Source organism: Nicotiana tomentosiformis, chromosome 2, assembly GCF_000390325.3.
Source record: "Nicotiana tomentosiformis chromosome 2, ASM39032v3, whole genome shotgun sequence".
Classification (NCBI taxonomy): domain Eukaryota; kingdom Viridiplantae; phylum Streptophyta; class Magnoliopsida; order Solanales; family Solanaceae; genus Nicotiana; species Nicotiana tomentosiformis.
In genome coordinates, this window is record NC_090813.1 from 53553469 (window position 1) to 53579893 (window position 26425).

The 26425-nt window shown below is 37.7% G+C and overlaps 2 protein-coding genes across 2 annotated transcripts; one reads left to right on the forward strand and one right to left on the reverse strand.

Moving 5' to 3' along the window:
• The first annotated feature begins 11969 nt into the window (after positions 1 to 11969).
• Positions 11970 to 14756, forward strand: LOC138904814 (receptor-like protein EIX2). Its single transcript, XM_070193314.1, has one exon. The coding sequence runs from the start codon at positions 11970 to 11972 to the stop codon at positions 14754 to 14756; it is 2787 nt and encodes a 928-aa protein (XP_070049415.1).
• Positions 14757 to 16112: 1356 nt separating this feature from the next.
• On the reverse strand, positions 16113 to 24721 carry LOC104110552 (uncharacterized). Its single transcript, XM_009620071.4, has 12 exons — positions 24483 to 24721; positions 24287 to 24383; positions 23985 to 24060; positions 23373 to 23469; positions 22274 to 22376; positions 21294 to 21427; positions 20432 to 20609; positions 19904 to 20058; positions 19517 to 19726; positions 16998 to 17345; positions 16798 to 16924; positions 16113 to 16523 (listed from the first exon to the last, which is right to left on the reverse strand). The coding sequence occupies exons 1-12, from the start codon at positions 24642 to 24644 to the stop codon at positions 16372 to 16374; spliced, it is 1839 nt and encodes a 612-aa protein (XP_009618366.1). The 5' UTR covers positions 24645 to 24721; the 3' UTR covers positions 16113 to 16371.
• Between the last annotated feature and the right edge of the window lie 1704 nt (positions 24722 to 26425).

The following is a 26425-nucleotide window of genomic DNA, read 5'->3' on the forward strand; positions in this document are numbered from 1 at the left end:
AAAATATTATTATTTACTCTGTGAAGTTCATCATTTATTATTTAACTGAAGGGAATTTACAATTTCAGAAATATTAAAATGAGAATTTACTAGTTATTAGTGTTGGCTTGCCTGAAAGGGGTGTCCGGCGCCATCACGACCTTTCAAGGATTTTGGGTCGTGACAGCATGGTATCAGAGCCCTAGGTTCACTTAGTTCTCACGAGTCATGAACGAGTCTAGTAGAGTCTTGCGGATCGGTACGGAAACATCTGTACCTATCTTCAAGAGGCTACAGTGCTATTAAGAGCACTTCCCTTCCTGATTCCTCATCGTACGATTTGATTCCTTTAAGGCTTATGCCTTTATTTCTTTCCCATTCAAGCTTATGCGACGTGAAGCACTGGTTATATATCGGGAATTGAGGAATTGTAATGGTACTACAGATGTGGTGCGGGATGATTCTCCCTGCGTAGTTGATTAGGCTATTGTCGTCGCCTTGTGAAAGGATATTCTGTCGTTTCAGCTCAGTAGTTGTACTTCTGAGATCTTTGAGGCTATACACAGGTTGCTATGGTGCTCATGAGTTGTTATCGCACAGTATTGATATGATGGTAGGATGCTTGCCTATGTCTCGGGGTAGTGAGTGACTTGAAAGGAGGTTTACTCAGTGCATGATTCGGGGATTCAGTATTTTACCTCCGGCGGAGGAAAGGCAATCGAACTAAGAATGTTCAGACTCGGGTTGATGGAGTAGCGGGACTCAATATTTTCGAGAATGGTGGAATCTTCGCCTGTGATGTGGCGTAATCGTCTTTGATTGGTTATAATGTGTTAAGTTCGCCGGTGTTATGGTTTCCTTCAATTCGCCTTGGGGCAGAGTATTATAAATGGTGCTGGGAAAGCGGCTGTCTGAGGTCTCAGTGTGCAGTGGTTCAGGATCGAATCGGCATTCCTAGTATTGATGGCTCAAGAAAGATAATTTCCGAAAAGGTTTAAAGTTGGTAGCGATCTATCGGTTCAAGTGCTACAGAGGTAGATTTTTATTTAAGGCAACAAATTGGGCAGCGAATGATGAGAAAGGACAAGTGGGAGGTGCCTTGCAGTGGATAAACTTATAGAAGGCCAAGTGTGAGAAACAGGAGTCGGACAGTTACTTAAAGGAATGAGTTTGACCAAAGTGGGAGAGTGCTAGAGTAGCATGTGGGTTCTATGATAGGATAGTTACGCGCCTTGAGGAAAGTTTAGAGTGACTTGGGAATTATGGTGGACGGTGATTGGGTCTACAAACTTAATTTGAAATATTGGCTTTTATACGGTGGGAGATTGGATACAACAGAAAAGAGTTACCTGATAGGAAGAATACAACATGACTTTTGATGAAAATGTATTGTCGCACCTTTTAGTTGATGTCCATGAGGAGGGAACGGACTTGTACAGCTGGTGAATGAGCATGAGCTCGGGATGGGTTACTGATTATCTAGTAAGTGTACCCAGTGCAGTGACATTGGAAGATGTAGGCATATAATTTCCACAGGTGGGTTATCTCATGTGAGCAGGTTTGCAGTCGCGTGGTTAACGAAGCTTCTACGAAGAATTTTACTAGCTATCCGGTCAGAGGTTGAATATGAAAATGTGGCTAGTGATTCGGAGTATTCATGAAATGGTTAACATGAAGATTTTGAGGCAAATTAGTGGGTTGATTTTGCAAGATCATGTCAATGGGGGATAACGAGTCTTGGTGGATTCCAGAATTATGCAATGGCAGCTTCAAGCTAAGTGGGAGATCCCCCACCGCCTACGATGGGATTGTATGGTTGTCTACTTGTGAAATTTCTGGTTATCGGCATATTGGTGGTTTATTACGACTAAGGAAAGAGAACATCAGCGCTAATTTGAGCAAATGATTGAGGAATGTGTGCTATAGTTGGCCTTATTGACTTATGTTCAGGCTTTGGGAAGATTCAGGATTTATGCTTCGTGTAGAGGTGATTTACAAGGAAAGTTATTCAACCGAGTGCTTTTTGAGAGGGCGTTCAGGTGCTAGTGGATCCTTGGAGTTTGACTATATTCGGGACCAAGTCAGAGTGGGTGACTCTTAACAACGGTCCTAGTGGATTCAAAAGTTAAAGTGTGGTGTCTAAGGAGTTCAAGTCCGTAGTATGGTTGAGCATTGAGTTGTTGCAGCGTACTATAAAAGGGGCTTGAAGTGTTCTATGTTATCTTCGGTATGCGGTATAGCAGTGGAAGAAGGGGAGAAAATAACTTCGAAAATCATAGGGAAATTATCAGAATGAGTGTACCCGTTGAAGATGCGAATATGAGCACAACGAGAGTATGTGATGGTTCGTGGGTTTTGAGACAACATGGTCTCGTGAAATAAGGTCACTCCGGATAAGTGCGGATTTGGGGTCATGATGTTTTGAATGGAGCTATTATTATTTCTAGGGCAAGTCCCGAGTAAAGTAGAAGAAGTGGCTCGGTTGTTAATGGTTGAATCAACACGGTTATGGCAGTGACCAGTTTCTCCAGCGTGAAGTTATGCATGTGGTTTGTGGTTGTATACTTGGGCTTGAGCGCCACCACAACTTGGTTGATTTGGGAGGTATTCGATTCATATGGCTTTGTAGTGTAAAGGGATTTCCGGAAGAGTTATGGTGGTTTAGACCACTACTTGAGGTTTGTATTTTCTTCGGTTATGGGAATTCAGTCCCGTGTCGCTATGGTACTCCTAAAATGAGTTAAGTGAAAGGTTTCTATATGATAAAGTGTGTACCCTATTAGTGGTTCAGGAGTTATGAAGAAATTCTTGTACATTTGCGTATTGGCATGATTAGGTGCAGGAGGTAGCATGGGAATTGGAAGTCGAGGATCAAGGTTGCCATTTGGTGTTGGCAGGAATATCACGAGCTCGGATGAAAGAGGAAGGACTCAGATGGTTAGAGTCAGCTGGTATTGTCTTTGGCGTCACCTACGATCGGTATCTTGTATGGGAGGCTTTGCGTTTTGATTGTGGATTCTTGATTGCTTTACAGCATTTGTGTGGCCGGTGGCATGGATGTGCAGACTCATTGTCTGGTGCGGAAGGTCGTGGGAGCGTTTCCCACAGGAAGATTGTATAAGTGTGACATGTAGTCACTTGATTGATTAAATATTTAAAACCAAGTGTGGAGATTTTTGGTACTATCGCTAATGTGAGAATTTATGCCTGAAGGGCGCTCGGTTCGTTTGGTTGTGGACTGTAGAAGTGTGTTCTGGATTTGACGGTTATTCTTGTGTGTCATAGGTTATTGTGGATACTTTAAAGGGTATTAGCCCAGTGCGGTACGATCAGAATCGGCTTGAGGTCCGTGGATGGATCTAAAATATGAATGCGGGCTCTATCTCGGGCCGGATATGTTCACCTCAGCATAGCTCTCCTTATGGAGGAGTATTCGGATGTTGGATATTATTTCACCACTGACTATTTCATATAATACTATATTGTGCCGTGTGAGTTGTGAAACGGCTTGATGATTTCATATGTGTTGAGGTTTCGCGTAGCGATGGTGTTATGTGAGCAGGATGGCTCTCGAGAGTTAAATCATATATCGCACCTTAGTTGTGCTTGAGTTTTGTAGCGTATGGCGTTATCTGTCTCCCCATGGATGGTATTATGCACTTGGCGTATTTGTGGCCGATATTCGGGTATTTCGCAGGTATGAGAATTTTAGCTCAATAACTAATTCCCTACAGGTTATTATGTGTGAATCAGGTGGCATGCCGCCACGGGTATGTTGTTTGGATCGGGTTGCACACCGCAACAATGTGATGTTGAGTATAGTTCCCTATATTTATTCTTGTGTGTTTTGTTTCTCATTTTCTGAGTAAGGTTCATAACGCCTTTTCGGTTGTTTAAGTAGTTACGTGGGTTGAGTAGTTCTTTCCATAGTTCGTTTTCCTTATGTATCACATTCAAGTTTGAAGTTTGTCGGCACGTTATGGCATCACACGAGATTTTTGGCAAAGTCTGAGGCGGCTTATTGCCTGGGCAGCTTATACTGGGAAAGACGGGATTATTGGACTTGGGTCAGTGTGATCAGATCGGTATGAGGCATAGTTAAAGAGTAAATATCAGTATTCAGTCCAGAATGAGGTAATGGTTCTTGTCAAGGGGAGAAACTCAATGAATGGTTGACTCGGCAGTTGGTTATAAATTTCTACGCATCTTTTCCGCTGCGGCAATATTACAAGAGTTGGAGCAGGACATGTGTGTGGCATGAGGTATGTTGTGTACATCAGGTTCGTGAAATTTTGGCTATTGTTATCAGAGGATGTTATTATGGTCATGTGAATTATGCGGTGCATGGTGTGAATTCAGCAAAGGTATGTAGTCATGTTTTGGTACATTGTGTGGTGATTGATACGGTGATCGTATGTTAGAAACAGGCCTGGAAGAAGATTCTAGATGTTGGAATTTGACTCTAAGGCTAATTTGACTAAACAAAAAGAATATCTTCAGATTTACTCGAACCAGTGTGCTCAACTGAGTTGTGGTAGCATGGGTAGGTGCACGAGGTACTAAACAGTAATTTCGGACAACTCCAGTGCAGTTCTTAGCACGTTCGAGGATGAACGTATGTTTAAGTGGGAGAGAATGTAATGACCCAACCGGTCATTTTGAGCTCCAGCGCGTCATTCGGCAGTTGAGGCCTTGAGTGGCTTCGATTCAGGTGTTATGACTTGTACTTATGGTCAGAATTAAATTTCGGCAAGTTCAGAGTCAGTTTGGAAAAAAAATTCTCATTCCAAAAGATTTAAGTTGAAAGAATTGACTAAGATTGGATTTTAGAGCAAACAGCCTCGGAATCGGGATTTGAAGGTTCCAGTAGGTTCGTATGATGATTTCGGACTTGGGCGTATGTTCGGATCGGTTTTTGGATGCCCCGGGAGCGTTTCGGCACCTATTGTGGAAGTTAGCATTTTGGAAGAATTCCATAAATTTGGGTTGAAGTGCATTTCAATGTTATCGATATCCGTTTGGAATTTCGAGTCTCAGAATAGCTTCGTATGGTGATTCCAGTATTGGGAGCGCATCCGGAAGTGGATTTGGAGGTCCGTAGGTCATTTTGGAGTCGTTTGGCGAAAGTTAGGAATTTGAAGATTTTTGAGAAGTTTGACCGGAAGTGGGCTTTTTGATATCGGGGTTGGATTCTGATTCCGGAAATTGGAGTAGGTTCGTAATGTCAAATGTGATTTGTGTGCAAAATATGAGGTCAATGGGGCGTGATTTGATAGGTTTCGGCATCGAATGTAGAAGTTTGAAATTCTAAAGTTCATTAAGCTTGGAATGGGGTGCGATTCATGAATTCGACGTTGTTTGATGTGATTTTAAGGCTCGACTAAGTTCGTAATGTGTTTGGTACGTGTTGGTATAATTAGTTGAGATCCCGAGGGCCTCGGGTGGATTCCGGATGGTCAACTGATCAAGTTTGGACTTGGAAGAAAAGATGAGGCAGCTGATATCTAGTGTGTTTACCGTTGCCTCATAAAATCCATAATTCATCATATCATTGGTATATTAATTATAGTCCATAGTAAGTGTCTGAGTCGACCCCTTGTCACTACTTCTTCGAGGTTAGGCGGGATATTGGGTACGTGTTGATTTACGTACTCATGCTACACTTGCTGCACATTTTTGTGCAGGTACACATATGTTTAGCGGCCTTGTGGGCGCAGAGGCGCGGTTATGGTGGGGACTTAGGTGAGCTGTATTCTATACGACGCTCCGCAGCCAACAGAGTCACCTTCAGAGTATTTATATTTTCTTTTCTGTCCAAATTTATATTGCGGACAGTTATTGTATTTTATTTTGTTCCCTAGTATATGTTAATGCACTTGTGACACCGGGTTTTGGGATGATTATGGGATTATTCGGTATTGAAATTTGCGAAAAATATTATTATTTGCTCTGTGAAGTTCATCATTTATTATTTAATTGAAGGAAATTTACGATTTTAGAAATATTAAAATGAGAATTTACTAGTTATTGGTGTTTGCTTGCCTGACAGGGGTGTCCGGCGCTATCACGACCTTTCAAGGATTTTGGGTCGTGACAGCACCGGTACAAGAATTGGAAAAAGAAAAGAAAAGCTAAACTATAGTATCTCCGGAACCAGGAGGAAGAGAAGTGTTCGCGTCCCCGGGAGAAGTAGACGGACCTACCGATGGCTCAACATTTTCACCAGTTTGGCCTTCAACATCATCATCATCCGACTCTTCTTCAGTTCCCGAGAACTCGAAACTAGAACCAGAAGGACCAAGTGCATCATACCTCGCTGAGAGTCCATTTTTAGCAGCTAACTCGAGCTCACAGGCCTTAGCAATTACGACATCAAAATCAATGACACCAGCTTTGGCCTCTTCCAAGGTTTTTCTCCTCATATTGTACTTAGCGTAAGTTTTCCCAACAACGAGGGAAGCCACTCGGCGCTTAAGTTCTTCTTTGAGTTGGGTTACCTCAGCAGAAAGATTTTTCTGAGCGGACCTAGCAGATTTGAGGCTAACATCAAGGTCACGGATAGTTGAACTAAAAATCCTATTATGCTCGATAGTTTTCCTGTACTTTTCTTCCAGCTGGGCGTGTTTCGCCCCCATAGCAGCAAGCTCTTCATTTTGGAGTTCAAGGCTGTCTCTAAGTTGATCACTCTTTCAGCGGAGGCCTCCTCACGTTCGGTTGCAGCAAGAACGACGTTATGGACTTCAGCCCATTTGGCCATGGCTTCGTCAAATCTAACCCTAGGCGGGCCAATTTCTTGGATAAGGGTTACCACTTCTTGCTCGCTTTGCCGCAAACGAGCCTCCAATACAACAGCCTTAGAAGCTTTGGCTTCCAGTTCCGAAAGGCGAGCGACATGTTGCTCCTGCTCTGCCAAAAGCCGATCTCATGCGGAGGTAATCTCTTCCTTTTCACGAATCAACCTCTGAAGGCCCTCAGAAACAAGAAAGTTGGCCTACAAAGTAAGAAGGGTAAAATTCAGGATATGTTCATACCCAAAAATATAAGGAGTAATAAAGTAAGAAAGGAACGTACCGCCGCGGCGTTGTGCATGGCATTGTTCAACAAACACTCTCCCGAGAGTGCCTGAATCTTTTCCCAGTCTTTTTCTGAAGCCAAAGGCTTCAGATAATTAGCAAGCTCTATTGGCTGGAATAGCAAGTTGCATCCGGTAGAGACCGAAAGAGTAACATTCCTCCTCCTTTGTGGATCTTCATAAGGGGAGGCATAATTTTGCCCCAAATTCCCATGAACTGGAGACTGTGGAAGAGGAACACCTTCTTCATGGTCAGGTACGACCGGTGGAGATGATGTAGCGATTGCTGGTGGAAGAGTGGATGAAGATGGAAGTGATGTAGCCATTGCTGGTGTTGGTGAAGATGGAGATGAAGTTGATGGAGTTGAAGAATAAGAAGAAGCTCCATCAAATGCAAGGCTGGTTGTTGGATGCTCGCCAACCAAAGACGGCAGGGACCCGGTACTCAGCTCCGCAGTACTGGGCACAACAATTGGGGCCCGAAAATAGGAGTTGACATTATCTACCAAATCAAACACTCCCCAAAGTGTCGAGGTATCATCCTCGGTTGGTGTAACTATCTCAACAGGTCGAGCATCATGTTGAGATAATGAGGATCGTCGTCGTCTATGTAGAGAAGTTCCCTTATCACTAGCTTCTTCATCATCATCGATCGTCACAGTGTCTATGATCGGCACGGAATGAGGGCTAATCACCATCATTACCGGAGATGACTTAGGGGCATTGGTCCTCGCCCTCTTATTCTTTTCCCCGGCTATGGAGGAGCGTCTTCTCTTTGCTTGTTTGTCTTCTGACCGGGGACTCCGTAAAGAAACATTTACTCCCGAAGCAGGCCCGGAGACACCTGTTCGAGTAAGCGCCTCCTAAAACAGCCTCACTACATCAGCAGGATCAGCCAAGACATCCTCCTCGAGAACAACAACAGAACCCACGGGTAGACCTAATTTCATAGACAGGTTAGAAGGGATCAATCAAGTTCTTCACATGAAAAATTGAAACAAGGTGAGTTTGAATTACCATGATTCTTGGCCTTCCATCCGTATTTAGGGGCCAGTTCTTTCCACAAGCGAGTCTCGGGCGTTGTAACGTCCAAGATCCTTTGTACCCACTGATCCAAACCTTCAACCACTGGTGGGATTCATCGAGTTGTTGAACCATGCAAAGGATGAAGGATCAACACGGCTATAGAAAAATATTTAGTAAAAGGAAATACTAAACAAAGAGCTTACGAGTGCGGTTCCAAGCGACTAGAAATGATGGAGTCGTTGCCGGAATGATGTCGTTGGTGGCAGCTACAATGAACCGTTCCATCCACCCACGGCCGTTGTCATCATCCATGCTAGACAACAAAGCATGGTGGCCATGTTTGTAGAGGTTTATCATTCCCCCGCGGAAGATTTTGGGAGAATAGAGATTCATCATATGAGCTAAGGTTAACTCCTCTCCAGTCTCCTGGCACAAACGCCGAAGGCAAGCAACCGTCCTCCACACAAAAGGATTTACTTGTGCCAAACACATTTGGTAGCGGAGGCAAAACTCCGCAATCACGGAGTCAAGCTCTCCGCTCAAAGAGAACGCACCCAAAGTAAAGGGATACGTGTAAAAATATGTAAAACCCTCCTTGGGTAGGGTGACTCGCTCTGATAGATCAGGAGCAATAATATCCAAGTCATGGCAGCGACAGTCTTCCTTCACAGCAGGAATGCTATAAGGACGTATGGAAGAAGGGTACCTACTGACGACCCATATACGGGAGTTAGCAGTAGGGAATTTCTCTTCAAAGTCTTTTATGATAATAAGACTTCTAGGGATGATGGAGCCCACTGTTGGAGGAGCAGAGTCCTCGGCCTTGTTTTTGCTCTTTGAAAAATCGGTACGTTTTGAGGAATAAGCCATTGTATGGAAGAAGAAGAAGAAGAAGAAGAAGAAGAAGAAGAAGAATAAGAAGAAGAAAAAGAAGGTTTTTTGTTTGAAGAGAATTAGAGAAAAGATGAAGAGCAAGATGCAAGTTAGGTAAGAAAAACTTGAAAAATTATGAAGTATAAGGGAGAAGGTTGATACGCATAAGTAAAAGTTTTGGCGGCTAAATTCATGACCATGATTATCTCGATAATCGACAAAAGTTATGCTGAATCATGGGATGACGCGTGTTCGGGGTATTAAATGCGAAGAGACATGTGTCTAATCAACCTTCAGAAGCCTTCAAAGGGAATTATAGTAATTCCTGCCAAAATGGTATTTCTACCAACTTCCCGGTAACACAAAGTTATGTCACCGGAAAGCAGGGAGACTATTTGTATAGGGTAAAAAGGGACACGTGGAACCCAAGTCGGGGGGATGGCCAAAGACCGAAGGCAAATATTTCGTTTGTCACCGGAAAGAATGACGCTCATAAAAATGTGATAAATGCTCTTCGCCCGGTAGCATATAATAGAGAATATTCCATGGCATTAAGAGCAACTACCTGTTACAGGGAACTTGGCATTTATGTTCACCATTACATCTTCATCAATGTCCCTCATAATTGATATTAAAGAAGGGCACGATCCTAGGACCTCCTTCATAGCTATAAATAGTGAGCTTAGTTATCATTATAAGAGAGACGAATTTTCTGGCAAACTTGCGCTACATTCTATATAAAGCTCAATACAATCTTATCTTCTTACTTTTTGATTTTGTTGTTGTTGTGCCCGGAACTGTTGCTTTTGTTGTTTCGTCTATATCCTAAGGCTAAGTATTGCATAATTCTTTGATTATTTTATTATTTCAGAATCAAATTAATTTATTTGTCTAAAAACCATGTATAAATTTAACTGTACCATTTTACGGGTAAACAATACGCAAATTGACAAATCTAACTGCACAAATTTGCAATGTCGACCCCTAATTTTAGAAAAAATTTAAACATCTTTACTACGTAAAAACACGTATAATAAACACATTTAATCGTTAACCATGCATATATGGCGTGAATGGAGCGTAAATTCTAACTGCTTTCTCCTCAATTTTCTGTCAAACCCTCCTGTGCTGCATACCTTGCTTCTCCCATCTATTTTTGCAACGAACTCGACGTTTCTCGAATCAAATTCTACATTTCTATTTTATCTCGCGTTCTTTAATTTTCGTCCCCATCGTACCAGATAGATTCCTTTGTATCAAACATAACTCTTCTTTTGATGTTATTTTGGAAAATTCTTAAATATTTTAAAAAAAATTTGATTTGGGTGAAGTTTGATGTGAAATTGAAAATGTGTTTGGACATGAATTTTGGGGCAAGTTTTGGCATGTTAAAAAATCTTTTTTTCTAGCTAAAGAGACCCAAATGGTTATAATTTGGCCCAAAAAGAGGTCTTAAGCTATATTTGGGATTTGAAATTTTGATTTTCAAAATCTCCCAAAAACTAGATTAATTCTACAAACACACATATTTAAAAAAAAAATTTAAAAAAAAAAATCTTCCAAAACTTATGGCCAAACGCCTGCTAAGTTTTGATCCTGTTGTATAAGATCTTGTCAAGTTAGTAACGCCTAAGGGTATGACATAGAGCTCATAACGAATTTAATATTTGTTAACTTTTAGTACTTTTTCAATTTTAGTAAACATGTTACATCCATCTTTGCACTCACAACCTCATTATTAGTGAAAACTAAGTAAAATATTATGAAGTGATTCTTTTCATTAATCTAGGTATTACATACTAATAGTCGAATATATGTATTTTTATTTCATATTCTATCTCGCATAAAATAATATATAAATTCACCTATATCTTATGCTGGTATTGTACTCGCAATGAAACAATGTATTATTAATGTTAGAACTTTATGCAGATATTATAATACATTATGCATCAAACCCAAACGACTCTTAAAAGCATTAAACTTGGAATTCCATGAAAATTATGATTGCGATTTGTTATCCACTTGGCACACATTAAAAGTAGATTACGAGGGCACTTAAGAGATTATCACTAGAGGGGAGTTGCACCCCTAATATTCTAATGGATTATACATTTGGAAGGTGTCTTCTTCATGATTTTTAGTTTGATTCTCTTTCAGAGTAACTATTACTCCTTATGTTTCAATCTAGATAACATATTTCGCTTATCGAGAGTTAATATGACTAAACTTTAAAATTAAATTGGATTAGTTTAACTTATTATTTTAAAATTAAAATTTAGATATTCAAAAACTACACGAAAAGTACTATAAGTTATAATTTTTTTTTATTGACAAAAATATATACGTATATTTTAAAATGTTGGTCAAACTTCGTACAGTTTAACTATCGATAAACGAAATATGTTATATAAATTGAAACGAAGGAAGTAATTGATTTGAAACCTTTGATTTGACTTCCCCTTATATTCACATGTGCATGACACTGATATTTCAAACACGATTTGGACCTGAAAAAAAGTCTTCGTTTTATCCACTTGCATTTTATAAAACAAAGAAATTGATGTATCGTCTAACCTATAGTTGAATAGTTAGCGTGTGCCCATTTCTGGTAGTCAATTTTGAGGTCTTGGCTTCTAACTTTACCTACATTTTTTAATCATTTCTTTCATTACATATTTCCTTTTCTGTACATCTTTTTTTCGCCTTTTAGCTCGTGTCTCTTAGTACTATAAAATTTTGTCAACTCTTTCTCCCTTATAAAGATCTGAACATAAAGCGGCCTTTAGCGTGTAAAAGGTCAAACTTAATGGCAAGAAAAAATATCCAATTCATTGAGTAACAACTAGCTTTCACTTTTAAATTATAATTTCAGCAGCTACCCCGAATCTGTCACCCAAATTTATGAATATATATATATATATATATATATATATATATATATATATATATATAACTTTGCTAAGTCTATCACAGCACTTTTTTTTTTGGCACATTCTTTTATTAAACTTTCACAAAAATGAGAGGGCTGTACCTAGTACTTGTCCAGTTTTTCTTTTTGACAATTACATTTAAATTTAGTTCTTGTGCTGGAATTTGCAAAGAAAATGAGAAACGTGCTTTGCTAATGTTAAAGAAAGAAGCAAATGATCCAACAAATGTACTCTCCACTTGGATTGATGGCGAAGATTGCTGTAATTGGGAAGGAATTTTGTGTCACAATGTAACTGGTTCTGTTATTGAGTTATCCATTAATGGTTGGGATTATGCTGAAATTAAAGGTCTAAAGATTGATAATTTCCATTGGTTGTCAAGTCTTGAAAATCTTAATCGTTTGGACATGTCAGGTGTGGATTTAAGTGAAGCTACAAACTGGACTGAGGTGATTAACATGCTTCCTTCTTTGGTTAATCTTCGTTTTTCGAATTGTAGTCTTCATTCAATTCCTTCTCTATTTGATCATAATAATTCTGTTCTTGAAAATCTTGATCTTTCTTTGAATAACTTTAGTTCTCCTATTCCTGGGTGGGTTTTCAGTTTTAGTAATCTTGTTTCTCTTGAATTCATTGGAAGTAATTTCATTGCTTCATTTCCTAAGGGTCCTTTTAACCTGACTTCTTTCACAACATTAAGTGCTTCTAGCAATTTATTTAGTTCTGTTTTGCCTCAATGGTTATTTGATCTAAATAATCTTGAATATCTTGACCTGAGTAATAGTCTTTTAGAGGGTCAAATACCAAGTGGAGTTGGACATTTTTGCAAACTTAGTTATCTTAACCTTGCTATTAATAACCTGAATTCCACTATCCCAAATTGGCTATATGGATGCAAAAATCTTGAAACACTTAACCTGAGGGAAAACAAACTTGAGGGAACAGTTTCAGATCTCATTTCAAATTTGACATCTCTAACTAGTATTGATATGTCTGTAAATTTACTATCTGGAAAATTACCAAGTGTAATTGGAAAGTTAGGGAAATTAGAAGATCTTGATCTCTCAGAAAATCGATTCGAAGGAGAAGTATCTGAGATTTTCAATACTATGAATGATTGCCCTCCAATAGGCTCAGGAAATTGTTCTTCTTTGAGGACTTTAAGACTAAATGACAACAAACTAGTTGGAAATCTTCCGAAAAGTTTTGGCCAACTTTCAAATCTACAATTCTGTTTCATGGAAAATAATAAGTTGGAAGGGGTGTTAACAGAAGATCATTTCACGAACTTGACAAATTTGAAGTTTTTCCAAGCATCTAAGAGTAATTTGACTTTAAGTGTGAGTTCTGATTGGATTCCGCCTTTCCAAGCTAGTGACATTTTAATAGGCGGTTGGCGCTTAGGCCCTAAGTTCCCTTTGTGGATCCAATCTCAACAATCAATAATGAATATGGACATATCAAATGCTGGAATAGTAGGTGAAGTTCCAACTTGGTTCTGGAACTTATCGTCTCAAATTCGTTTCCTCAATATTTCTCATAACCAACTTATTGGTGAAATTCCAACTTTCTCAATTTCCTCTGATTCCATTGGAAGTGGAGGTCCTTGGTTAATATACTTGAATTCCAACAACTTTAGTGGTTCACTCCCTCATATTCCAACCATGGTAACTGAGTTAGACCTTTCGAATAACTCTTTGTCAAAAGGTTTAACAAACTTCTTGTGCGATAAAAGGAATGAATCTTACATGTTAACGATTCTACATTTAGGGGGAAATCATTTGTCTGAAGAAATTCCTGATTGTTGGATGAATTGGCCGGAGTTGGAAGTCCTCAACTTGGGAGAAAATAAGCTAAGTGGAGGTATTCCAAGATCCATTGGGGCTTTAAGCAAATTGAAATCTTTGGACTTGAAAAGAAACAGACTTTCCGGTCCATTGCCTTCATCCTTAAACAACTGCACAAATTTGTGGAAAATAGACTTGAATGAGAATGAGCTAGATGGAAATTTACCAACTTGGTTGGGTACAAAGCTTTCAAATTTGACAGTCCTGAGTCTTCGGTCAAACAAATTCGATGGTGAATTACCTCCAGAATTTTGCCAACTCAGTGATCTCCAAATCTTGGATCTTGCCAACAACAAGTTGTTTGGAGAAATACCAATGTGTGTTAACAATTTCACAGCAATGGTCAATGGAAGGAAGGTAATTACAGATGCAGATGAGGAGATGGACTATTCTTATTATGTTGGAGTTTTCAGAGAGAGTGCAAGAGTAGCAACTAAGGGTAACATTTACCAGTATGATACCATTTTGTCATTGTTTACAAGTATGGATCTTTCTAACAATAATCTTTCTGGAAACATTCCTATGAATCTTACAAGTCTTGTTGGATTGAGATCATTAAATTTCTCCAACAATCACTTGATTGGTAGTATTCCAAAGGACATTGGTAATATGAAGGTGTTGGAATCACTTGATCTTTCAAATAATCAACTTTCTGGTGAAATACCACGAAGTATTTCGAGTTTGTTTTCTTTGAGCCACTTGAATGTATCTCACAACAACTTATCAGGGAGGATTCCAGTGAGCACTCAGCTTCAAACTTTTAGCTCTTCAAGTTTTTCTGGAAATAAACTTTGTGGGCTTCCGCTTTCGGAGAGATGCAGTGATGAAGGTGAAAATCCTGAGGTTGGAAATGAAGAAGTTGACAGAAGTGAAGATGATAATGAAGTGGAGTGGTTCTATGTTTCAATGGCAATAGGATTTATTGTGACTTTTTGGGGTGTAAGTGCTCCTTTGCTTTTCATCAGACCATGGAGACATGCCTATTATCGTTTTTTAGATAGAAAATGGAAATCATGGCACGCATAATTTGTAAAGAAGTGACATTAAGGAAAGTTGTGTTCATGTATACTTGGTTGTGTTTCAATTTTCTGCACATTTAATAGGATGAAATTTGTTAACATCTCATGTACAATTGGATAAGGAAAAAAGTTCTTCACAAAATTTCTTCTGTAATTCAAGAAGTTGCTGTTTCTCCTTGTCTCTACAATTTTAGTAATTATAGAACTGCAACAAGCTTTTCATCTTGGCTGCAAGCTTTAATCTCATTTAAATTTCACTAGGGTGTGAGTTTGATGTTAAGAATCTTATATAATTCCAAATAGATGCTGCAACGAGAGAATCCTCAAATCTCATGCAGGCAAAAGTGAAAAAAAAAATAGGAAAAGGTTTCGGATGGTCATGGTACTATTAATAACTATGGACTAAGACATTTAGGGGTCGCGGGATAAGGTGGGATAAAGTGTGATAATAAATTTATATTATATTTGGTGTATAAATTTAGTCCCAAACTTAATCCCGAATATCCACCTTATCCCATCAAACTTGTATTATTTTATCTCACCTCCCGCGTGGGATAAATTAGTCTAGGAATTATAATTCCATAACTATAATCCCGGAATAATTTAGTCTTCGTACCAAACGACCCCTGAGAGAAACTTTTAGTTTTCGCACCAAACGACCCGAGAGTATAATCCCGGGAGACTATGGAGTATGGACTAAGACAAAGTATCCTTTTAGAAAGTTTTGGGATAAATATTGTTTTGGCAATTCGTTATGATGAACAAAGAAATATCTGCTCTGTAATCATTTTATTCTAGAATAATAGAGTATATGAAAAACACTTTCGTATATCTCCATTCAAAGTTCTTGGAAATTTGACATTTTATATTGGCTGCCTCCTTATATGAGAAAAATTGACAATTTTGTTTTACCACAGATTAGTTATAGGGTGAACAAAATTGAAGTGTCGAAGCTTCAATAACTGCCCAAGTTGTCTTCTAGTTGCAATCTCCAAAACAATGTTTAATCTCGCGTTTCCAAAACTGAACAAATTTTCACAGCAGCCAACACTTTGAAACACTTTTATTTTTAAATTAAACTCAGATTCTAACTTGGAACAAACTCAGCAATGAAGCTTCGACTTTCTGGTCTTCTCCAAACACCAATGAACTAGTTCATCAGCACTAGGTTCCAATTTCAAACAACACCCAACTAAAACTTAGTAATCAGGATTTTGGAATCTTCATCCGCTGCATTTTTGGAATTTCATGTTTCAGTAGCCTAGGTCTCGACCAAGCAAAATCTCAATAGAATCCAACCCCAATCTTTAAAACAAATAAACTTAATAAAGCTAGTAACCACTCGCTACACTTGCATCCTCAATCACTTCTGAATTGCTGTACTCTTCTCATAGAATAACTTAGCCCATTAAGTATTTCGACAAAATTTGCTCGCCAAACAGAAGATACAGAGCTACAGTTTTGCTATAATACACACTCATAGATGGTACAGAATACCTCCCTTTGAAATCACAGATTATTCCTAAAAGCTTTCAAACATTTCCAGAGACGAACCTTTCAGCTAACACAAACACTTGAAAAGATAATATATCATGAGTCCAATGATGCCCCCTATGAATCGCTTAATGCCTAAAGTGTCTAACATTGGTGAAGACAAGCGAGACTCCATACTTGTTACAGCAATCCACTGCATCCTTATCCCTTATGCTCCCTCCTGGCTCTGCAATAACGCTCACTCCACTTTGACACGCCTCTTCAACAGCGTCATTCCATGCTGTTTTAATTCAGAAAAAAAAAATAGTTAAAGAAAGCGAACTTCCATCAGAAACCAAAAAGAAAAAAATATTGTAAAAATGTTTGTCCAAGGCACCATAGCATCAGAAGGTAACATTTTCTTCACAAAATTTTCAGTTACAATTCATTCTGGTATATTTTCTTACAATTGGCACTTTCAACTAGTCAAAGTTTGAACCTATCATCTCACTTTCTTATAAATGTTAGATTTGCTCTACTGCTACATGTATAACCAACAAAATAGAGGTATTTACCAAATGGGAAGAAAGCATCACTAGCCAAAGCGGCTCCTTTTACTTCATCTCCAGCTTTCCTCATAGCAATCCGCAAACTCTCTAGACGATTCGGCTGTCCACTTCCCATTCCTAACATACAATTGTTCTGCAATATAACAATTATATTTAGAAAACAATGAAAGAAATGTCATCCATTAGATATAGCATGCAGAAAGTACCTTTGAAATTACTATGGCATTGCTCTTGACATGCTTTACACATAACCAGGCAAACTGTGCATCATTAAGCTCATTTTCTTGTGGAGTTTTGTCAGACATGACATTAAATTGGATATCTTCAGGGGTCAAGTCATCCGAGTCCTGAGCTAACCAACCACCACCAATTTGTCTGAGTGAAAGCTTTCCCTTGCTGTTTTTACTTGCCTCAAGGATTCTCAAAGTCTTAGACTTCCCACGGAGAACCTCAAGACCCTTCTCTGTATACTTTGGTGCGACTACTATTTCATAAAACATTCTAGTCTCACCATCTGTAGGGCTTCTAAATTCTCGAATATCCTTTGCAAGAGCCTGCAAAGAACCAAAACAGACTAATTAAAAGATTATCCACCTTGACGTGACACCTAAATTTAAGTTTGATTTTCCATTTCCTCAACAACTTCAAGGTATAGACACTGTATAGACATTTAAAAGGGGGAGCAATTGATAGACTTATTCTTCGGTTGCAATTTTCCTAACCAAATACTGATTTGTTATTCGTTTTAACAGCACGAAACATCACCTTGGTTGACAAATAAGGGGAAAGGATGACAGAAACGGTCTTCTTGCATAACGAATTAAGTCAAAATGGTTGGAGCCTCTTCACCTGTTCTCTTCTTTGGTTAAATTGTGTGAAACTTTCCACCTTTTCCCTTTTTGTTGTTCTCTTTTTGTGCCTCAGGAGAGTTCTTCTGCACACCTCTTATGCACCAGTTGAACTATAAGATTACTTCTATTTTTTTATCAGTAAATAAATTTTATTATTAGCAAAAAATAGTCAATCCGTAGTGAGCTAATAAATTACATGAAGCTGCCAATAGGCCAGAACACCAATATTTCTAGATCTGAACTGAGCTATTCTTTCCATCAAAACGCCTTGCATTCTTCTCTTTCCAAAGTACCAACAGACACAAGCAAAAATAGTTATCCAGCATTAATTGTCTTACTAGGACAGCAGCACCTCCAACAAATCAGTAGGTCTTTTAACAATTGATGCATAATTACATTCTGTCCAAAAATGCTGAAAAACAGCCCCCACACTTGTTTGTTGCCCGATAATGTAAGAACAAGTGATTGCAAGTCACCTCATCTTCATAACAAAAAAAAAAACATCTGCTGCACAAAGGCAGACCCCTTCGCTGTAGATTACTTTGGGTGACGTTAGCTTCATAGGCAGCAACGCGCATAAACATGCTACTTTGTAGGGTGCAACTTTTTTCAAAATCATCTTCAGTAGCCGTTGAGGAGTGCTACCACACCCATTGTTTAACCTTTTATAGCATGACCCTACAGAGAATACCTCATTGCCTTGTCTTCTCCACCTAAGTGAATCTATAGCCTCTGGATTTATATGGAATTGTTTTGGCACTTATATCAGCTGAACTAGCCTATCCACCTCCCAGTCAAAACACTGCCCTCTAAAATTAAGGTTCCAAGCATTTCCACTCCGCCGCTGACTGATTGCAACTTCTGTATCCACTATCAGATTATACAATTCAGGAAGTTCAATTTTGAGGGGAGTATGGCCCAGCCAAGCGTCTTGTCAGAACTTTGTACTTCTTCCGTCCCCCATTTTAATCACAATATTTGCTTCAAACTTCAAAGAGTGACTGAGACTGCACATATGCCTTCATACCCCAAAACCATGAGGGAAGCTCACAGAATTCATTCTCCAGATCTTCTCCCTATATTTTTTTTTATTTTTATTTTTTTGATCGGTAGATCTTCCCCCTATATTTACAAGCAGTCACCTCTTCCCATGAGGGGAACTACAAGATTACTTCTATTTTTGAAAAGGTATATTGTACTAACAAGATATAAAGCATATCTTGAACGTTCTTTCTCAATAAAACCATATAACAGAAAAAGATTAATAGGACATAACAAAGATAATGCACTATACAGCAATGCAAACACATTGTTAAGATTAGCTCTTCAAAGATTTCAAATAAGGAATGCTAGGTGATGGTGGTCGAACCTAATCACTTCAATGTCTCCCTATATTTACAAGCAGTCACCTCTTCCCATGAGGGGAACTACAAGATTACTTCTATTTTTGAAAAGGTATATTGTACTAACAAGATATAAAGCATATCTTGAACGTTCTTTCTCAATAAAACCATATAACAGAAAAAGATTAATAGGACATAACAAAGATAATGCACTATACAGCAATGCAAACACATTGTTAAGATTAGCTCTTCAAAGATTTCAAATAAGGAATGCTAGGTGATGGTGGTCGAACCTAATCACTTCAATGTGTTACCCGGATCTTTTTCATTTATTCCTCCCTTTAAAAGTTGATATGGGGAAGAGGGAACTAATGGCCCTATCACTATCAAAAGTGTAGTCTGACAACACAATGCATTATTGCCCATTTAGATTTCTAGAAAAAAAAAAAAAAAAAAAAGCCCAACAGCAAGATCATGATTAACAAAAAGACTCAAATTATGTATCTGAAAAGGTCCATTGAGCAACTTTACCTCATCAACTTCGACATTGAAGGCTACTATACCACCAAATGCACTAACTGGATCTGCTTTTACAGCTAGCCTATATGCTTCAATGATATCATTCCGTGATGCTACTCCACAAGGATTTGTATGCTTCACAACCACACATGTTGGTTTATTAAACTCACACACACAATTCCAAGCTGCATCGGCGTCCAGATAGTTGTTATATGACATCTCCTGCATCGAGAAAAAGCCAGTAATTAGCACTGAAACTTCAACTAGAAGAACTACATTCATGTGATATTAAATTTACAGCACAGTAGATCAATTATCCAGAGTACAAATAGACTACATAGAATCTAAAGATAAGCCAAGTCCAGATGAACAATAGAAAGTAAACATCAAAACTCTAACCTTGCCGTGGTGTTGGATAACAGTTGCAATTCCACCAGCATTAACTTCAGATAGAGACTTGTCAACATAAACTGCAGCCTTCTGGTGAGGGTTTTCGCCATATCTAAGTAAGCTTTTTAGATGAAGTGGCACTGTCAAGCCAGGAGGGAACTTATCTATCAACAGAGACCAAAGTCATCAATCAGCATACTTGCAGATGAAAAAGCCCCCCCTCCCCCTCCCTCCCTCACTTTTAACAACAGCCCCTTGGTCTCTCCAGGAAAAAAAAAGGGTTCCATAGAAATTCCATTTCTAAGCACAATGAGGCAGCAGGCTACAGTTAAATAAAAATTTAAATAAATTTGAAGACTTACTTATCTGTACAGCACTATTAACCTTTACATCTATTTCAAATGCAGAGGCTGAGGACGATCAATTTAATGTTTTAAGTTCTTTATTGAACCATTTTTACTTCTATGGGGAGGGAGGATGCGGGGAAGGGAGGGAGCTTTTATAATTCATTGTGCTGTCTGTTTTGAAAGGGAATACCTCCTACAGTCTGCTTCCACAGCCACTCTGAAACTGCAGAATCATAAGAAGCGACATGTTGAAAAGCTTTCCAGGCCAACTTCCTTCGAAATTGTTGGTCATCATTATCTCCTCGAAGAAATTCCAAAAGAGCTGGGTAATCTTCAGAATCAACTACGACCAAAACATCCCTATGATTCTGTTCAATAAGAATTATCCACAGTTAGAAACAAAGCTGTGTAGATACAACAAAAAGACTTTACCAAATACAATTTTGTTATTGATGTATGGCAGATACACTTATATATCATGTTAACGCTTTATCCAGAAAAGCAATTCATAGTATTTTAGCATAGTTAAAATGTAAACTTAACTCCTTCACTAAATCAGATCCTTTTTTTGAGATGGTTCACTAAATCAGATCCTTTATAATGGATAAGAGCATCCTACACGGCATACAATGGCATTATGAAGCTCGGAGGCAATTTTTAACTTCAGCTGTACCTACTGTATCCTACAACCTTTCGGATATATTGAGCACTCCTATATAAGCCAGATCTCCACAAACTCCGAGAAGATAAAAAATCATGTTTTTTGTAAGTCATGATTGCACCCACAGAGTATTTTATCCAATTAAGACCAGGAAGCAGATGCATGTGCCTAAGAAAACCTACAGCTGTAACAGATGAAAAAACGTTGGTTCACAAGTGAAGTTTATGTGCCAAAGCTTAAGATGCAGAGGTGCAGGTGGTGGAATCATGTCTTCTAATATTTATACCTAGATAGATGCCACAGATGTAAGAAAAGGGGGAAATGCATTAAGACAAAAGTAACTTGTCTTTATACAAAGCGCAAGCCACAGAAAGGTAATAAGCTGAGTAACCTTTGCAGCAGCTCTAATCATGGCAGGTCCGCCAATATCGATGTTTTCAATTCCATCCTCAAATGAAATTCCACTTGAAGAAGAAACCTTGGCATAAAAGGGATACAAGTTGACCACTACAACATCAAATGTACCTGCAGTTGAAAACCTCGTGAATTTCACTTGTTTCCCAATATCACATCATGCTCCTATGAGAAAAGTAGATGTATGCCAGAGCACAGGCTTTTGTAGTAACAAAGCAGTAAGTACTTTCATATTGCAAAATACTGTTTACTTGCAATATAGAGCTTGATACATAAAAGTCCATATCTAGTGTTTTACCCCATTTTGGATAAGTGCCATCTAAAAGCTAAAGATCTGAATTTTCATCAGCATATTAAGGAACGTGAATGAAACAACCTACTCCGACAAACACCACCAATATCAGCAATAGACTAGTCTCAAGCAAACATCATAATGAAAAACAAGCTTAAGAGGCAAAACGAATCAACTGCTGCACATGCAACATAAAGGGTTTGTTTGAATAACTTATTTTGGCACTTAAGTTTTCAAAGAATTAAGTGATCAGCATTTGATTTGAATGTTAATGAAACTAAAAAGATCAGTAAATACAGCAAGTGCCACTAAAATGTTAAATTTGGCTAGTCATTGAAAGTAAAAGTGGTCTATTAGTGGATGGAATATAACACTTCGGAAATAGACTATAATCTCATATTTCAAAGTAAACATGGTTAACTATTTAGTTTATAGTGATTTTCAACAATCATATGCAGGAATACTTTGATAATCATGTTACATGGTACTTGACCAATGTCACGATTTAATTAGGTTACAAAATAAAATATGTGCAGTTTAGAAATTGAAAAGTTAACAAATCATACATGTTAATTTCGTATCTACAAATCATAAAGTTTTCTAAAAGCGACACCAAAATAATAATAACATAAAGTTCCTTTGATAATATAAATCAATTAGCTCACCAATTTCATGCTTTTCCAGAGCTTCCATGTGATGCTCCTGATCTCTTCTAGCAAGAATACCTCCATGAACGCTTGGATGCAAAGTTTTTACACGGCCATCAAGCTGTGACAAGGAGAAAAGATTTCAGTTATGTTTTGAAATTTACTTCCATGAGCCACTGCTCTCATTTGCAGATGGAAGTTATAAAATCACCTATGAGGATGGGTAACACAACATTTATTTGGACCAAGCCTTATAAGAAGAAAAATTTGAAAATTATAATGAATCATAAATGTCTCTGAGCCGAGGGTCTCCCAGAAACAGCCTCTCTATCCCTCCGGGGTAGGGGTAAGGTCTGTGTACATTCTACCCTCCCCAAACCCCACTAGTGGGATTCTAGTGGGTGGTTGTTGTTGTTGTGTTGTTGTATAATGAATCATAAAAAGATGAGCAAGATACTTGAAATTACCAAATAAAAAAAAGTATAATAATCATATGTAAAAACAACATTAGGCAGCTAAAAAGAAGTAAACCATCCTTGCAAAGAAAATAAAAGTAAAGCAGGTCAAAAACAGTGTGTTAAGAACTATAGTTACAAGGGTCCCTATCAAAAAATGTGTAGATGCAAGGGCTGGCATTTCACCTATCATGAAGTGTCTCCACAAACTTTTATTCTATGAGGAATAGATTAAAGAATAGAAATCTTATAGAAAAAATAAATTAAACTGCAAAAGTGAAAAATGTACAAAAATTGTTTTAACTATCAAGGCATAAAAATAAAAATAAAAATAAAAAATCAAGGCATAGTAATATATGAAGAATAATATTCCAATTCACCAAAATTCTATATTATGGAAGAACAACGTATCATATAAATTATATTCAAAGTTTCACAAGAAAATATAGAAAGACAATGTTCAAGGGTATACATGGGAAACAATCCAATGCATAAAGCTAGACAGCCCAAAGCGTAAAGTACATATGAGTCAGATGCCCACATATCAAGGTGCTAGCCTCCTGAGAGTTAAGCACCCCATGGTTGCCTCAGGGTCTTTAGAGATTGCCTTGCTCCACGGCGAGTCCCAATTTTACCTTAATACATTGGTCAGAAGTTCTTACCATTTCAGGGAAGCGTGTCAGCTCTTCCACTTTGGTGACAGACACACCAGCACCCTCCAATGCCGATGATGTGCCTCCCGTTGAGACAATTGTGTACCTGCAAAATAGGAAATAAGAGGTCTTTGCAAACTGAGAACTTATCCAATGGGATGTAAACAAATCGCGTGATTTTTTCCAGTAAATATAGTAGTAAGTTAGACACTTCAATTTGCAAGATATGCGTACAGTTTAATCAGAAGGAGAACAAAGCAACTGCACAGGAGACATTAGCTCCAATCAGATTAAGCCAATATGATTATGATATGATAACAACATTTGCAAATGAAGCTAATGCCACTTCCCCTCAACATATAGTGGTCTAAGTTTTAAATTTTAAAATTTCCAACATATAGTTGTCAAAGTTTTAAGTTCTAAATTTCCAACATATAGTTGTCAATGCAGATAAGGATTATGCATTTTCATGTGAAGCTCGGCAGTCTTGTACATATGATTAGATATGCACTTTGCTAACACACACACTAACAGCTCTAGGCCAAAACAATTTCAATTGTAGATGTTGCAACTATCCTTCAATTATTTTGCAAAATAGTAAATCATTTCTGCAACATTTACCCCAATTCCTGAAGACCATTGCCAAGCTTAGCCAAATCCGTCTTATCTGAAAGTGATATCAACGCTTGCTTCCTCCCTAACAAATTTCATATACATAAACAGTAAGTTCAAATGAAAGTATAGCGCGTGAACTAACATTTGTTACATTCAAAAATCTAAACTGATAAAGTGATTAAACAGTGGTCTGACTTCTATTACCCGAACATAAAACCTCAAGCATTCCTTTATTCCATTCGAAAAAAGTGAAGGGCTATTACTCACATCTCAGAAAGCTAAGGGGTTAACTAGAAAAGAAAATATACCAGAAGTGGAGGACTTGGGAGCAGAGTGAGGAGCGGCTGCAGTTTCAGCCATGGCCTTCACTGGATGAACCATCACCCTATGCGACGTCTTTGAGGACTGAACCAAAAAGGCAAATATAAAAAATTAGAATAAAAAAAGAGAGAAAAACGGATAGGAGTGCTTTGTTTTATTATTATCTCTTTTTTTTTTCATTACCTGTTGTTGGCCGAAGCAAAAACTAGTTCTTGTTCTGATGGTGCGGAGCTGCGGAGTGCAGAGGTGAACAGTGGCGGCAGCAATGGCGGTAGCTGACGTGGCTGCGGCGGTGGCGGAGGCGGAGGCGGAGGCGGAAGTCGTAGCTCTGGTGAGACCAAGCATTGTGGTATGAATAATATGAAGCTTTCTGTTCCACTCAGTAGTAGGGTTATTACTTGCTTCTCTGCTTTTGCGTATTTTTGCCGCCGTATTCCATTTTTGTCTTGTTTTCTTTTTACTTTTTTTTTTAATCTTTTTGTCCAATTTGAGAAACTTCTTTATTGTTTTAGATCATTTCTTTTTCGTTTTCCATTTTAGTTTTATTTATAATTTTATATATGTGAATCAATTATGAGATGATATTTTTATTCCATGAGAGTCGACGTAATTATATGATCTGAAATAATTTAAAATCATTTGAATTGACCATATGCACACTTGTATTCGGTCGTAACAAGTTCACAGCGCAACCTCGACTTTCAAATCTTAGATTAGTCTTTGATAGTTGACTTAATCTGAGTAAAAATATTTTGGGTTTGTATCTAGTCAAATCATAGGAATCTCTGCCTTGTTTGTACTAATAGTTATTGACTAGAAGTGCCAACGGATGAATTTGAACAAAATTGAACAAGTAAACACGGTTGAATTAATAAAAACTCATTATCTAGCGCGTCCAAAGTTTACTTCAATTAATAAAAACTCATTATCTAGCGCGTCCAAAGTTTACTTCAATTAAAATAGGTTAGGTTAATTTGGACTAAACAATAAGAGTCTGTTTGGATTAGCTGATTTGAATTAGCTGATAAGTATTAGGTGATGAAAAATACTTTTAAGTGCTAAAATTAATTTAATAAATAATCAGTTATGTGTTTGGATACAAGTGCTAAAATTGGTAATAAGTTGCTGCAATATTTGATAAAAAAGTGCTAATAAGCTCTTTTTCTGTTAAAATGACTTAAATAACCTTAGAAGTGTTTACACTTATAAGGGCGTAATTTCTTCAACATTTTAGATTCCAAATCGATCGAAATACAAAATATTCTATTTGTCATTTTATTTTAAATACAATTGTGCTTAGATAAGATAACTTTTATGATAAATATAATTTATTTTATGATAAGCATATAATCATAAGTTATAATAATTAATAAATTGATAAAAGTTTCTCAGTAAAAAATAAACCTAAATAGGATAAAATATTTGAAGAGAAACAAACACGGTCTTTTATCACCACAACACTTAGAAAGCAACATACCAAAAATTTGATATGTCCTCGTTTATTACATACAGTTCAAAGATTAATACATAATCACATAAATATAAATATGCAAAGGAATAGAGAATTTGCTTATCTTAAATAGTCAATGAGCATTGCAGACTTGAAGAGGCGGGGGAGGGGGCTTAGGTTGAAATAGTACTTGAGGCAGTGAGTATCGATGCAAGAGTTTTGTTCTAAAAAAAATATTTTAAGGATAAAATAGTAAAAAAATTGGTCAAACTTAAAGTGTTTATAAGCTAAAAATTTATAAGCTGGGGGTGACCAACTTATGGCTTATGGCTTTTGGCTTATTTTTGACTTATAAGCACTTGGCTTATAAGCACTTTCAACTTTACCAAACGCGTAGATAAGCCGAAAAGTGTTTATAAGTTAGTTTGACCAGCTTATAAGTTTAGCCAAACACCCTCTGAGTCATAATTCAGTTCGTCAAAATCCAAATTTAGGACTTAAAAACTTAACGACTACAAGGTGCTAAATTCTTTAAAAATATGAGTTCATTACATAATGTTTATACTACTTTCAAGAGTTGTTCACATACATATCTATGGTCTATGGTTTATAATGAAAATATGAGTTCAATTGAACCAGTTCCGCCTGTACTGGAGAACACTTGGCGTGGGCCAAA